The sequence below is a fragment of the Neodiprion pinetum genome, chromosome 1 (assembly GCF_021155775.2).
Source record: "Neodiprion pinetum isolate iyNeoPine1 chromosome 1, iyNeoPine1.2, whole genome shotgun sequence".
Taxonomy (NCBI): domain Eukaryota; kingdom Metazoa; phylum Arthropoda; class Insecta; order Hymenoptera; family Diprionidae; genus Neodiprion; species Neodiprion pinetum.
The window spans coordinates 25,900,608-25,915,698 of NC_060232.1; the positions used below are offsets into that span (position 1 = coordinate 25,900,608).

At 40.1% G+C, this 15,091-nt stretch overlaps 1 protein-coding gene across 2 annotated transcripts in view; it reads left to right on the top strand.

The window, feature by feature from the left end:
* The window catches only part of Crz (corazonin), a 34,068-nt gene extending 25,692 nt beyond the window's left edge, over positions 1-8,376 (top strand). Inside the window, exons 1-3 of one of the 2 annotated variants that reach the window (XM_046637185.2) lie at positions 2,998-3,215; positions 7,797-8,057; positions 8,147-8,376. In XM_046637185.2, the coding sequence (XP_046493141.1) occupies positions 7,797-8,057; positions 8,147-8,266 (381 nt within the window). In that variant the 5' untranslated portion in view covers positions 2,998-3,215 and the 3' untranslated portion in view covers positions 8,267-8,376. Of the gene's footprint in view, positions 1-2,997; positions 3,216-7,796; positions 8,058-8,146 lie in introns of those variants that run through there. The other variant, XM_046637188.1, reaches the window with a different exon arrangement.
* Positions 8,377-15,091: the final 6,715 nt, after the last annotated feature.

Sequence of the window (15,091 nt, forward strand, 5' to 3'; positions counted from 1 at the left end):
ATCTGAATATAGTGGAAAAGTCAATGAACTTTTTGAGGTAAGAACTCCTGTCAAAATTTTTGTAGACCTAGTGCACGGTAATTGTTATGGACTAATCTTTGGGAAGTCTTATTCGTCTTCTTGAGAGACCACAATTAATATTGTTCAAGTAGACACGACGAATGTGTCGCTATCTGTATAAATTATATTGTAAATATATTGATGAAGAGACTGTGACATATAAGAATTTATATGATGCGTAGAATGTGATCTGATGAGAAAAAGTCTTATATTTGAAAATATTTTTCATTTTTCTCAACTCTATATTTAAATGAACCTTGATCAACGTTCGAATTGAGGATGCAAAATACTTTATGAGTATCAACTAGCTATACAAGCACGTAGGTTGTAATAATGTGAAATGCAGATTCTAATCTGACTACATTTTCAAATCGATTAGATTTACGTAATATAATTAGGAAACAAGTATTTACTGTCATTTATTTATATAACTATATATGGACGAATTAGAATGATGTATTCAGTTGCTGAAAGTTACATAGTCTATAACTGCGTAATATTAATTACTGCGTAGACGTTATATTAGAAATTAAATGATTCTTTGCAGAATATTTAAAATAATAAAAACAACGTTGCCAATCACTGATTTTTCTTCCCAACGGTGATTGATGAAACACTGAATTTATTTACATACCGAAAAATCAATAACTATACATGTTTCGTCACGTTATATAAACTGCTGATCGATCACTGTTATACAATTAATTCCAATGCCTGTGAATTGTTTTTGTAAAACGAGGAAGAAAAAAAACACTTCATTTATCATTGTTGCATAAGTGGAGCTAGTACATCATGATTACAGCAACGTCAGAGAAATTACAGAGTCATCAGATGCATAGCCTGGATTCGATGATATGAATTCGTCATAATGACCAGTGATCGTTACATAAATTGAGATAAATATTGCAATCTAATAAAATTGTAAATCTCGACTGCAGTTAGCTTAGAATTTACACACCATGTTCGACTAGCTGCGCAAGTTTATACGGTAACTATAACTTGTTACCTACCGAGTAGAATCACGTATAAAAATAAGATCCGCAATCTTCTTAATGAAATCGACAGCTCGGTTATTTTGCAAATTGTACGATTATTGTTTCGGGGCTGGTGTAAAATGTTTGTTCAATTGAATCGAGCAGCACTCGAAGTAATTGACTTTGCCACGTTTTGTTCTTCCCTCTCTTACTCTTCTCACTTATTCACTATGTGCTACGTGTGTGTTCCGCTATACAGTGAAATGGAATGATACGGGGTTTTCTTTTAATCACGGAAAGTCGACGGTTTACTTATGTAAACACGTTAATTTCACGCAAAGTAATCAATGCTTATGCATTACACGTATCGCGACTTTTATGGAGCTTCTTAAAAAATTTCTTCATTATATCCGAGCCATAAATCTTCCCTTGAATCAAAGTTGAATATTTTTTTCAACTCCTAACTCTATACATTTCAGTATATAAATTTCAGAATCCAAATGAAACCAGTCTGCTCTTTTCATCGCCGTTTTCTTTTTTTTTTTTTTATATTCATTTGTGGATCATTGCGTCGAATCGCAAACTTGATCCCAACGGTATCGCTCCATGTAAACGGATACATACGCATGGTATACTTCAATGGCTCGTGCCAACTATTGATGTTTGAGGGTAAAATGATTTACGTAAGTGTCGGAAAAAAGTACTGTCAAAAGAATCTAACGAATGCGGGAAAAAGCGGAGAAAATGCAAACAATCGAGCCTGTGTGATAAGTCTGGAAGAAAGAGAGAAACTTGAGTTGCTGACTTTTGAGCGATTCCTAAAAGAAATATCGCATTCTTCAACAAAACGTAAGATCACGAGCTTTCGCAATACCTTCTTTTAACGAGAGCAGCGCGTTTATACTTCTCAAATTTTTCGACATGCCAGCTTTTCCAGGTATCTTCAAATATTGAGAATGATAATTTTTCTCAGTCAGCTCTCATTGTCAGTCGAACAATAAAGGATTTTTTTATTAGATGAATCAAAAACAACTATAACTGTCTGTTTGCTATTTATATGAAACATAAACGAACAAGCAAATAAATTTGATTTTTTTCTGAACCTTTTCTGAGCACTATCTATCCAACGCCAAAAAAGAATCACTTCGAAACGGCTATTCTTCTACAACTTGTACTATTGTCTAGTTACTTAGGTGCACAAGTGTTGTCCTTGCGATGACGCTTCAAAAAAGTCCCAATTATTCGATTCATTTTTCATTCCGGTTCACATGAACTTATTACGAAGGTTTTTCTAGAGTAAAAAATTCAGAAAGGGCTAAAGAAAGTAAGTGTAAACGGATATGCCGTCCTTGTATTTTCGTCTTTTACATCTCGGTTTGACTTCGGTATTTTTTAAGAACTGAATCGTTACAAGACGTGACGTTTTTAATTCGTCGCCGTCAAAGCTCTGCTGAAAAGTTACGATCACGTCCGAAATTGGCTTTGAGAATTGATTCTTAATTTGAAAAAAGATTTTCTTACTATTTTGTGCGAATACCTTTGACATTGGGTTTCTAAGCATAAACACCCAACATAACCGACAGTGTGACTTAATTCAAGCGAGGGAGAATGATCCGCACTAAATATACCCGAGACAGGATCTCAACGGGCAATTATCACATCCGAGGCGTCGCGGGACAATACGGCTTGATAATAATTAGAATTTGATTACCTGCTTTATTGTGACTGGTAGTTGAACATCGCTTGTCTTGGTCTCCCACAGCAGTGTGAATTATAGTACAGCTTTCTGGCAATAATAATCCTAACTACAGAGTAGTTGTTTGAACCGCGGCACCCTTTCAGAAGTAAAGCAGATGCGAGCTTCCTCCTTCATCCCTTGTTCCTCGTGGGAGGGTAGAAGCGTGGGGAGAACTCTTCTTATAAAAGACCGGTGGCAGCCTCCACGATCCATTGGAACAGCAGATCTCATAACCGCGAGAGATACCCACAGCATTTGAGAATTCGCTTGTGTGAACCGTGTGCCAGTAGCTACGTTCAAATTTGATTATTCAACTATCATCGCGGTTTCAAGCCATCAGAATCAGTGACAAGGCTTACTGCGACCTCGCAAGGACAAAATAAAAGAATTCGACTATTTATAAATTGGAGGCTTTTATCTGAGGGAAGAAATTTCGTAGAAAGGTAAGGTGTTCGCTTCGAATGTAGAATTTTGCGTTTCATACGGACCTAATTATAACTATACTTTCGCTTAAAATACGGAAAACAATTCACCAATCTAGTAAGGAGATGAAATCAAATTTGACGAATATCAAGGAACGCGTACGTAGATTCTAATCCTGGATCTTTCGCGGATTTTGAGTGGATTACAATCAATTAGAGGAATGTAGTGAAAGACAGTTTATTTTTCAATTTTTTTCAATTTTTTGCAATTGTACAGATAGAGTGGTATCACTGTGCAATCAAGATTAGAAAATGTTGAACCATTATATGAAATGCTGATATCTGTGAAATATCGAACACACAATATCGACGTACAGTGCCGTTCAAATAGTGCTACTAAAATACCTCGATCGCGACGAAATGAACAGTTTTATGGCATTCGATAACGCGTTTCATATCTGTCGATGCAACATCCCACTTCAATATATTTTTTAAATGTGAAATTACTCACATAAATAATGAATAGACATCTGTACCTATAAACCATTTCAGCAGTGACATTATTAAAAGAAATAAAAAAAATTGAAAAATATAGAGAATTGCAGAATCGAATCCTTTAGACCGGAAGACAGTCACAGAAAGTCGCGACTGATTTTTCACAATTACGGCACCCCTTCGGTAGGTAGTTTATGGACAAAAAATCCGGCGGAAGAAAAATGTCACACTTATGCGGTGTGGCTTACAGTTCGCCATACTAATTGAAACGGATAAGTTTTTTTTTTTCCGAACTATTTTTCGACGGGTTTAAATATTCGTCATGCTGCGGTAAAGCAGCAGATTTCTTGAAAGTTGTTAAATGATTATATTACTGTAGCAGGCAGGCTGTAAGCCACACCGTATGACTATGGCATTTTGCTTCCTCCAGATTTTTTTCTATGAACTACCGAAAAATGCAAGATTTTTTTCATAAAAAATTGTGCAAACATCTCGACGACCAACACTATGAACATCATTTTCCTTTCATTAATTATGTGATTCGATCCCTGAAGGAGTGTGATCCTTGTAAAAAATGATTCGGGACTTTCCGTCAGTATCTTCCAGTTTATCCGATCAACTATACTTTAAGAAGATTTCGGCGTTAGATATAATCAAAGAAGGTATTCCGAAGCATTCGTAATTAGTATCAAATATCTGGGCTTGTCAAGAGGCACGTTGTTAGAGATTCGAAACGTCATTAAATGTGAAACTCTTGTTTCGCACGGTTCAGGTTTCCAATCACAATGGTTCCCCTCGTAAAAATTGTTCGACTTTGCTTGTTCGATAAAAACCATTCCTACTTCGAATCAATTATTCAATACTCTGAAAATTTAATACAGTTTGGTTGATCAGAACTAAATTTCTCAATCCGAAATTTTGAATCGGAATCGAGAATGCTGATCAAGGTGCCTTCATATAGGCGAAATATTTCCCGAAGCTGAGTGCTCGGTCAGCGGAGCGGAAAAGGATGTTTCTTCTCTTACCATCAGTAGTTATTTCGGTCTCTAAATTCATCTTACCTACGGTCGCTAACAAATTTCTTATTACCATCAGCTTCCGTGAATCGACGTCTACTTTAAAGAAGGGTAAGTCGTAGATAACCCTTTCAGTTTATCCGTAATACTTCGGAAAAATTCGGTCGAATGAAGCGAAAGCTACGCGAGAATTTGGAATTTGGGGATTTTTTGATGACTTCGTTCGCTACTGTTCTGTCTTTTTTTTTTTTTTTGCTATTTGCATAGCTTGACATTGAGCAGCATATTTACGCCAAATTATATTCACCGTGAATAATTAGAAATAATTTAAAATAATTTAAGGCGAACAATGGAAGGCTTATATAATTATTTTGCACCGATCGATCACGTATTGGTCAAGCTTGAATAATTGTAATGTACGGAATTGTCGGAAGTCTGCCCATTGTTGTGGCCGATACTCACAGAAGAATGTCAGATGGAATCGTTTTTTCTAGTTTAGCACGATCCAACTGACCGTTAAATCGGCAATGACTGCCCGAAGTCAAAATTACACAATTATATCACCAACACTTGTAACAAGTCCGTAGCGGTGTATTAGTAAGCCTAGTGTAAATTCGTGGCAAGTAATTGCACACGGTTCGCGATTCCACTATTTTCTAGGTATATAATAAAGAAGGAACCAACTAATAATTATACAAGCAACAAACAAGAAGGCTCCAAGATTTCGCGGTCTTCTTATTCTCATACTCGACTCTCTGACTCCGAGGCTTGAACTGTGTGTCTAGGAGATAATCAGGGGCAGAAAAAACGGCCGTCGTGATACAATTTTGATAATTACATTGTAATTATTTAATGAAAGACTCGATTTTTCGGATTCAAAAATAACAAATTAGATCTACGAACAAAGGTTCAGTTGTTTTTCAGTTTCAAGATCCCTCGGAATGGCTGTGATGTCAGAATTGAGAAAACATCTCGATCAATGAAATGTTGAAGAATTCAGATTTTGTCTGTTCATTGTAAAATACGAATACTCGTACTGTTAAGCTGAAAAGTTTAAGGATAAGAGTGAGCCCAACGGAAGCTTGAGACAGCCGAGTCATTCCTCTAAAATGAGATTATTACAGTATTCAATTCCATGCAACCAGGATGTATAATCAGCTTTTTTCAACGCTGATAAAAACTAGTACAAGTGGATGACTTTTCCCTCGGACCCGCGGTGTGTTTCTCCGTATTCATAAAAACTGCCTCATACCGCTCGGTGTATAACATAATACATTTGCTCAGAAACAAGAAATAGGAGAAGAGCGTAACGACTAATATAGCTGCACGCAAAACAATTACAATTATACACATCGAGAGCGTACAGCGGTGAATTACGATCAGGTCGGTTGAGGATAACAGACGAAGTGATCCGCGCAGGACTCGGCGCTGTTATATAAGCGATAAAAGTTAGAACGCGAGAGCTTAGCGAGCCCCGGGCGATATTGCCATCCTTTTGCGATCTTCCACCTTATACCGGACGGCCATTTCGCTCACGAATTACATACGCAGAGAGCAGAAGGCACTGTGTATCCCCCGTGAATCGTGAGCCGAGAAAACCAACCTTCCAAGGACTACGGGACGCGGCTCGATTCACGACTGAAGACCGCGAAGGGACGCGTGCAACGGCACACGGACCCCGCTTATCCGGAGGACACTTAGTAGCACTTACTCTTATCTTAACGACCAGGGACGCGCGGCACGCTAATGGTGCCCACGAATTAGCGAGGGGTGCTAGGAAAATTTTGTGAAACCCGGCACCATGGCCAAACTCGCTTGCCCGTCACTTTCGCGACGATGATCGATACGGCATCAGCCATGGATCATCTCGCCTCATCTCAGACTTCTGGATTTTTGGTGTACCGGTAAAAGCACGTTTTTGCAGAGGTTCCTTGATGGACATTTCGATTATAGGTTTTTTGTTCTTCTTGAATCTCTTTTCTGATATTTCTCTAACAAGTTGAAAAACTTTCTTTTTTTTTTCAACTCAATGGTAAGTTGAATCTGTAGAACTGAATCCTTTTTAATAATTAATAATTGTAAGAGACGTTGTGTGGAACTCACATCTCGATAATGTCGTTTTTATAATGAAGAATTTTACACGAAGTGTATTGTAACAAAAAAAGAAAAACACGAACGTACCCGCAGCTGGTGAATTGAAAGTATCGAAAATTGATGACTCCAGTTTTTATTTTTTACAATACTTACCCTTCGAAATGGTGATATTTCTTTGGGATTGGAATGTTTGATGGGAATTCTGAAATAACTTGTTCTTATACCTGCCAGTACTGAAAAAGAATACCGCAAGTTGAACGCGAGCAGATTCTTTTCACCAAACGTTGTGAAAATGGCGTCTAATAAGGTTTTTAATATTTTGAATCGATTTGAGAAAGACTTTGCTCCGTTTTGCGAGAACAAGATTGTGAGAACAAAGTGAGATATTGTTGCACAAGAGGCGTTAAATTTATATATCCGTATGTATATACGAGGAAATAATGGTCTGGATCGTAAACTATACGTTATACGGTAGTAACGGTCGATAATGTCAGATAAAACTTATTAAGAGTCCGTTGGCAGAATTGTGCGGTACGTCACCGTGTAATCTCAGGAAACACAATGCCGCCGTAGCTGGAATATGAATTAGTCTATTACCGCAATTTTATCGCCGATAATACGCTGATGCGAAAGTGTAACACACCGAGCGTGTACAGCATGAACAATTAAAGTTGAAGCGCGCACGCATAATTGCACTGCGGTGCGTGACGCTTAAAAGTCTTGCAACTTAACATAGATAATTATGCTCTGGCCTCAATTCTATCCAACGACCGTTAAACATTTTCGTTTCTAGACTATCCGGCAATAAAATTTCACGTCATCGGCTAATATTTCGTGAGCCGTGATTGGTCTGAGTTTACGGCCTCGGTTACAAGCCGCACAACGCTATCCGCGATTTCGAGTTAATCGCATATACACCACGAATAAACTTTCGACAAAAGTGAATTAATGCCAAACGACACCTCGCGTAACGCTGCTTTTCTCGCTGTCTCTTCAGATGACACGCTCAATGACCCTGGCGATCTGCTTCGTCTCGATGATGGCTCTGTCGCTTGCCCAGACATTCCAGTACAGTCGAGGATGGACGAACGGTAAACGAAGCGGTCACCCTTTTCAGGGTCTCGGTGGACTTCCGAGCGAATTTGGCGCCGCTTCTGCCGGAGGTGAGGCAACCGGAAGTCAGATCGTTGACCTCCCGACACCCTGTCAACTCCAGAAGCTGAAGATACTTCTGCGAGGAACTGCTGGAACCGATCAGGTGAGAAGCCGGAGGCACACGACGAGGTCAAGAAATTCCATTCGGGACACGTTTCGACCAGTCTCGTTTAATCTTCGATTGATTTTCAGATGTACTTGCTGCCCTGTGAAGTAATTGGCAATTCCGGGCTCCCTTCATCCCCTGACTTTGCGCCAGCCGGACGTTTTAGACGTTCCTCAAATCCTCAGGAGAATAACGACAGCTATTGAAACACAGTGTATTGTCTCTAATCTTCCCATGTCCTTGTCATGCCTGCCCTCTAATAACTAATTAAATAAATAAAAGAAAACTTGCTACGTATACACGAATGTTCTGCACAGCGATTGCGTTCAGGCTTTTTTATTCCTTGGAAGTGAACTTTGAATACGTATATTCGCAGGCCTATACATGCACATTTATCCGGCTATATAACAGTGTGAACTTCGCTAGCTTTTACCATTTGCTTTCCATATAATAGCTGAGCGGGCAGCGTTTAACTGGAAAACCATTAATTTGCAATGATTAGTTTGATTCAACGTAGCTTTCTTATCCTTTATACATATGGGTATTAAAATTCATGCGCATTTTTTTGGTGTCGCGGATCCATGGAAGTAACGCGTGTTGCCGTTTCTTATACAATTAAGCACCGTGTTCAATGAAAAAGGCAAAAGAAAAAACTATGGATCCACAACTAAAACTTAATTAACATTTGCTGTCATTCTCGCATCAATTTCTTATTTATAAGAATAACAATCAGTCAAAAGAACTCACGTACTGGTGAACATGTACGATGTGAGATCTCAACCTAATCCATGCTGATATGCGATTGCAGTCATCGTTAATAAGGCTTAAAGAGGTAGTTGAATTTGAGTCGTTGGCAGATAAATTTTGTAGCTACGTGATTTCCATGCTGCTTAGAAACAAATTAATTAACGGTGCTATGGCAGGCTTTTAACGGCCATCCGATGGCTGATGAGTCGATACGATTGGAGAGGCCAGCGGTAGGGTCTGGGGATTTCGTCTGTCACCGCAAGACAGAGTGGAACTTGGTCGATGAGAGACACTCGCTGATCTTCTGGATTACCAGATCGTTCGATGTATCTGAAATGGTTTCTTCTTTCTTGCCAAACTTTTCGCAAGACGTTAAATAAAACGTGGAGACATTACAGACTGTAACAGAAAAAAGAGTGAATCACAATTTTCCACCTTACGTCGTAATGCAGTAACGGATTTACAAGAAACGTAATTAAAAGGTGATGAATTGAAGAACAGAATTCAAAATTTTACCAGTTTTCGTGGAATCGTTGAGTCAATCACAGTAATATTGAAGACAATTGGTACCCAGGGAAAAAACCTCTTCTCGATCAAGTCTTTCAACTAACCGTAACAGGTTTTACGTCACGTACTCAACGTTTTATCGAACGAGAGTCCGAGGTGATTTCACTGGGTAGCAGGGATCAAATACGTTGTAGACATGCAAATAAAGCCGTGTCTATGTCAGTGGCATGGCATCGTATCGAACGAGGTAAAAACCTTGCCGTTAATCAGAAAGCAATTAGCCAAGGAGAGTCGGAATGAGTTTGATCGCATAAAGTATTAAAATGTCGTCACAAAAGTATGGTTAATCTGTATATATATATATATATATATATATACGAGAAGGCAATTCCCCAACTCCCCGCACAGCAGTCTGGTGTACATGAAACGGTTTCCCATCGAGTAAACTCCCAAGGGAATTTTCCGCAAGTCCCAAGGACTCTATTATATCCCGTAGATATAGAGCGCAGCTATTACATCTATGCCTGTATACGTGGCATTACTTGGTTACTTGGTTTGATACGATATAGCGCGTGCCCAGAGAAGGAAGGCACTGTGCTACGTGGCCTGGCTTTCAGAGGTAACTGTGGGGCGAGCTTTCGGTCCATCGGGGTGATTTTTCTCTGGGGAGGCTCAACAAAAGAGAGCGGCAACAGTAAGTGATTAAAGCATAAGTTTCTCCCCCTCCGAAACAAGTGCGCGTACAGTTTTTTAATTGGTTTATCATGTTCGCGTTATTTCGAAGAGCGCATCACTCCAAGGTCCTACAACAATCAGGCTCTATACTCAGCTGAAAATTTTTTATTGCCTTTGGATATCGGGGAATTGTTTTCAAATTTACTCGAAGAAATTCGATTCATTCCAGAAGACGAAAAATATCCAACTTCGACAAGCATTTTCCCCAATTACTAAACTCCCAACGAAACGACGGTAAACTGGATGCCGCAAATCGCCGTTAGTTGATAGCAATGATCTCTATTATACGTCAGCGGATGATAGGCATTTATAGACAAGGGGTTGACTGATCGATATAATCGAATATCGATTAATCGTAAATTAGATGGACTGCTAATACGATATAACGATGTCGCAGACAGACGTACCGCGGGAGGATGGGTAATTTGCATTGACAACTCTCTGAAAAATGTGTGCATACCTATAGAATTGCATAACCGTTTAGATCCAATTAAACCTGACTATATCGTATGTCAATTTAGGCTGTCATGGCGACAGGGGGCAGGCAAACAAGCAGACGTATCGCCAACGCCCGTTGTTTTTATCTCTTTTATACAGGACTTTCGGAAGGACAGAATGCTGATTCACTTTCACTCGATTCACGGATGTATTTGTTCTTCAATAATTCATCACAAACGAACAGGGTTCCCATTTTTAGGCTTTTTCATATTTCACGATTGCGGGATTGAAATTGAATTGAGAACTTGAGAACCTTCGGTCATAGGCATTACATGATCTATAAAGTTTCAAAGTCATGCGCGGGCAGTTATCATTCGATCACTTATACATCTAGGTGTATAATGTCAGATTCCACAAGCAAGTCACTGTGATACCGGCGCTTTTTCATCCTCCTGTATGTACGAAACATCGGTTGATTGAATCGCGAAGAGTAAGCACAAATTTTTTAAGTTCTTGTTCGTTAACTCGTGACTGGGTTACGAAGAATGGGCTTCCTGGCAAGAATTAAACTCGACAAAAGCCGATTCGACGTCACGGTTCTTTTGGCAAGACATCGCAAATTCGGGAAAGTGTTTGACGCGTAGTAACACACAGGGTGAAGGATTGATTGAGGGCATTGATAACGGGGAGATTGAACGGGGATGGGAATCCTCGGATTATAAGGTGAAACGGGAGGTGAGCGAGGGCGCGATTGAAAAGTATTTCCTCCGACTCGTGAGCCCTTCGCAGCCCTCGACTGTCAGCGTTCGTCCAACTGTCACAATTCCATCCCCCGATCATTCCGGCGCGTGTTCTCTCTTGTTTTTCGTCGGAGGGTTCAAGTTTGAAACGAATATTATTACCTGCGATATGGCGGGGCGGGCAGAGAAAATGAGACGGGCTCTCGCGTATAAATACATAAATCAAGCAATCGGACTAAAAGGCGCGCGGATCAAGAGCTCTTGCCTCGTTTTTGACCCGCTTGGATATTTGTGTGTCGCTTGTCATTTGTCATACGCGTAGGCATTATGTCGTACCTGTATGTATACGTATACGTACGTAGGTACATACTCGAAAGAAGAGGACGGTGAACGACTTGGGGAGACTGACTGATTGTGAGTGAGAGTGAATAAAACGAATGAAAATCGATTCGCGTTTAGATATACAAGCTGTTGCACACGTGGTACTTGTTCATGGTGTCGCTCACTTCGTCTCTACGTCTACCGACCACCCTGAACATTCTCGCATTTGAGTGGAAACGCCGCCCCTCGCGACCCTCCAAGTGTGCCTAACTTAAGAATGGCACAAACGAGAATCTGATGAGCCACTCTATTATGTACACAATGCTTGTATGGCCGCAGTTCGCAGGTATGGGTATCCAATCCCTGACATTCGCATCGCATTAATGGACCTTAAGGGGGTGTCCTGGTCGATTTCGACCTCGACGTATACGTCTATAAATATCGAAACTCGCGTATCTCAAAGGCGGAAAAAGGCTTAACAGCCCCATTGTGTACACCATTCTGAACGAAAATATTCCAGTTCATTTTCATTTGAGGTAGAAATAAAGAAATGGCACGGATTTTACGAAATCGTAATAGTAAATTCGTAGAATTCATGCCATTTCTTCATTTCTGTATTAAATGAAAATGTGTTGAAGTGCCTTTTGATATTTGGAGATGTATACCTCAATGTCGAAATCGACCAGGTCACCCCCTTGACGTTGTGATTCAGAGAGAAACCGAATACCGAGAGTCAAGGAAAATTTACTAACACCTTACTTGTTTGCAAATATATTGCGCTCTTTGCTACTAATGATGATATAGCCTGCACACCAGGGACAATTGAATTGGCAAGATAAATTATCGACTCTTTATGGGGTTCCGTAACGGATGAAGCTAAGCTATTCATGGCTAAGCTATTCTTGCCACATTTTGTTTCGCCTAAAACAGAGTTGAACGGTTGGTGAGTGCAGAAGACTAACGTACAACTTATAGCAGGAAAGCTGCTTTTGTGTAAGTGTTTGAATTCGTTATCAACTCTGAAATTTCGGTACCAGGACTAAATTTCCTACTGCCTGACTGAAATTAATTTAGTATCTCTAAATAACGACACAATCAATTGAACCGGTATCGACTGTGATCCTTCAAAGATGAAAGTTACTGAAAATATGACAGTTTGCCGAGTATTCTTGCAGCCTGGACTGTTCGCGAAAGGACGTGTCATTAAAAAAATATTTGTCGTTATAAGATACGGTAAGTTGAAAACGTATAACGGCTCTCTAAGAAATGATTATACATCGCGTCTGTGTGCGTCGAGAGATTTCTTTTAAGACCAACAATTATTTGTTTCCTGTCCGTAAGATGTTGGCCGCCGAAACTGGGCCGAGCCCAGGCCTTGTTCCTCAGTTTCTCTATTTCCGATCGTTTGCGGTTGAGCGCCACAAAATCGAAAAAGTTTTTTTTTCTTCTCCTTCCTCCTCTCTTCAAGTTTGTTTTTTCACACGGCTAGCGCGGCTCCTCTAGGGCCTTGTTCGACCCACTCGACTGAGCGCAGGACGTCTATTTCCACGCCGACTCTTAATAGGTGTCATTATATGAAGTTGTTGGTTTCAATTTCAGTCGTCGGCCCCCAGAGGAAAGCCTAGCTCACTCATACAAACCGGACCAAGGTCCCTGCTGCAACTACGCCGCATCAGATACAACCGAATCTCAACACTCCACTAGGCACATATCCTCTGCAATGATGCAACGTTGAATTAATACGCACTTCAGGCTATACTTCATTTAGATAACCGCTTCGGATGTACCGAGCACTCCTCTTATTTATTACAACAGTTTACTAACCTTTCCGACCGAAATCTGGCTCCGTAAAATAACGCTCCTACCGTTAAATTCTGCATCCGATAACAGGAGTTGTATTCTTCTGGTACGGTTCACGCGTAGATTACCATAAAGACTCCGAGCAGTAATCTGTACGATCTATAACACCCTACTAATACAAATTCATTACCTTCTCATGAAATTGCAACTATATGATTCTAAAGTGAAATTTTGCATTAATCGAATGATGATGATAAGTTTTGTGACGTTGTTTTCACACCGAGAGAAACGAAATGGAAAATTCATCGACTACTTGTAGATGGATGCGTTCGTGGAGATTAATTATTTCTTTTTATTCTCATAAGCTCATGTCTCATTGTCGAACTGACGTTCCGTTTGTCAGAAGTGGAAAATGTCTACAGCATCAGTGAAAACGTTTCGTTGTGATCTGATTTTCGGTAGATTCATAAAAAAAACCAGATATTCGGTTAGCTGTACTATTTCTTCGTCAAACTTTGGTTGGACATTGGAAATTTTTCACATTAACAACCTAAAACTGTATTAATCTCAAGCCAAAATTGACAAGAGATGTTTCCGACAACCCGCGTCTGGAGTGAATAAAAAAAAATAAAAAAAAAAGAAATAAAAAAAGGTTGCAATTTCGCGGATAAATCCAGAACCCCAGTTTATTTTAATGCGAATTCCGCAATTTTCGCGTCAGGCTTCGTTGTTCACAATAAACAATGATATCCGTACGCCGTTCGATACCGGATGTCAATCACATGGCGAATGGCACGTTCTCTTTGTCGGAACAGGTAGAGAGGTGCCCATCAACCCCATAGAGAGTCGGGTTGTGTGAAACACGTGACTCCCTCTCACCCCCGGCCGAGTTTCTCTCGGCACACGCCCCGGCAATCAATGGTTGATCGTACATCAGTGGTCTATGCTTCCACACGTGAGTGGGTACGCACATAAATAAACGCGTTACGCGGACTCGGAGGCGCGGGGTGTTCCGAATTAAAAACTAATCCAATATTAGCCCCGGCCTTGTCGGACGGCGCGATGCACGCCAATTATTATTACCTCCCTCGAGTATATATATATATATATATATATATATATATATATATACACATGTATGTATATATCTATACATGCATTATCCCGTAGAGTAGATGTGTGGCGAATGTACACCGGCAAGTGTGCGAGCAACGAGCAGCTGCGCAAGGATATGATGTACGCGCTTCGGAGGTTCCGAATCGACTAATGAAATCATGAGCATTCGGAAGACCGTGTGCGAATATGTTTCATTTCGCGGCGGGTTGGATTTTCCTCTGTGTGTGTTTATCAGGCTTGCGTTGAACCCTTGAATCGTGAGCCAGGTACACTTGGGGAAAAACAGGGTGGCGACAGATCGGGAAAACCCGGGAATAGTATGGGAATTTTGTCTATTGGGAAGAGTGAGGGAAAAGTCAGGGAATTCTGATGGATCGTAGGAAAAACGTGCTTTTTTTGTAAATCGTTTTCAAACTTCAGCTATGCTTCGTAAACTCAGTTAAGCTAACTTTCGGAAATGGTATTGTTCGATTTTTAATTATTCGCGTGAAGCAAAGCAAAACTATGTGTTTTTACACCCACGTTTATATATTCGAGGTGCACAACTTCTGGAGTTTTTGGTTAGAAAAGCTACCCAACATTATTCAAATTTTGTGGGAAAATATCAGGGAATTCTGAAGTTTTTGA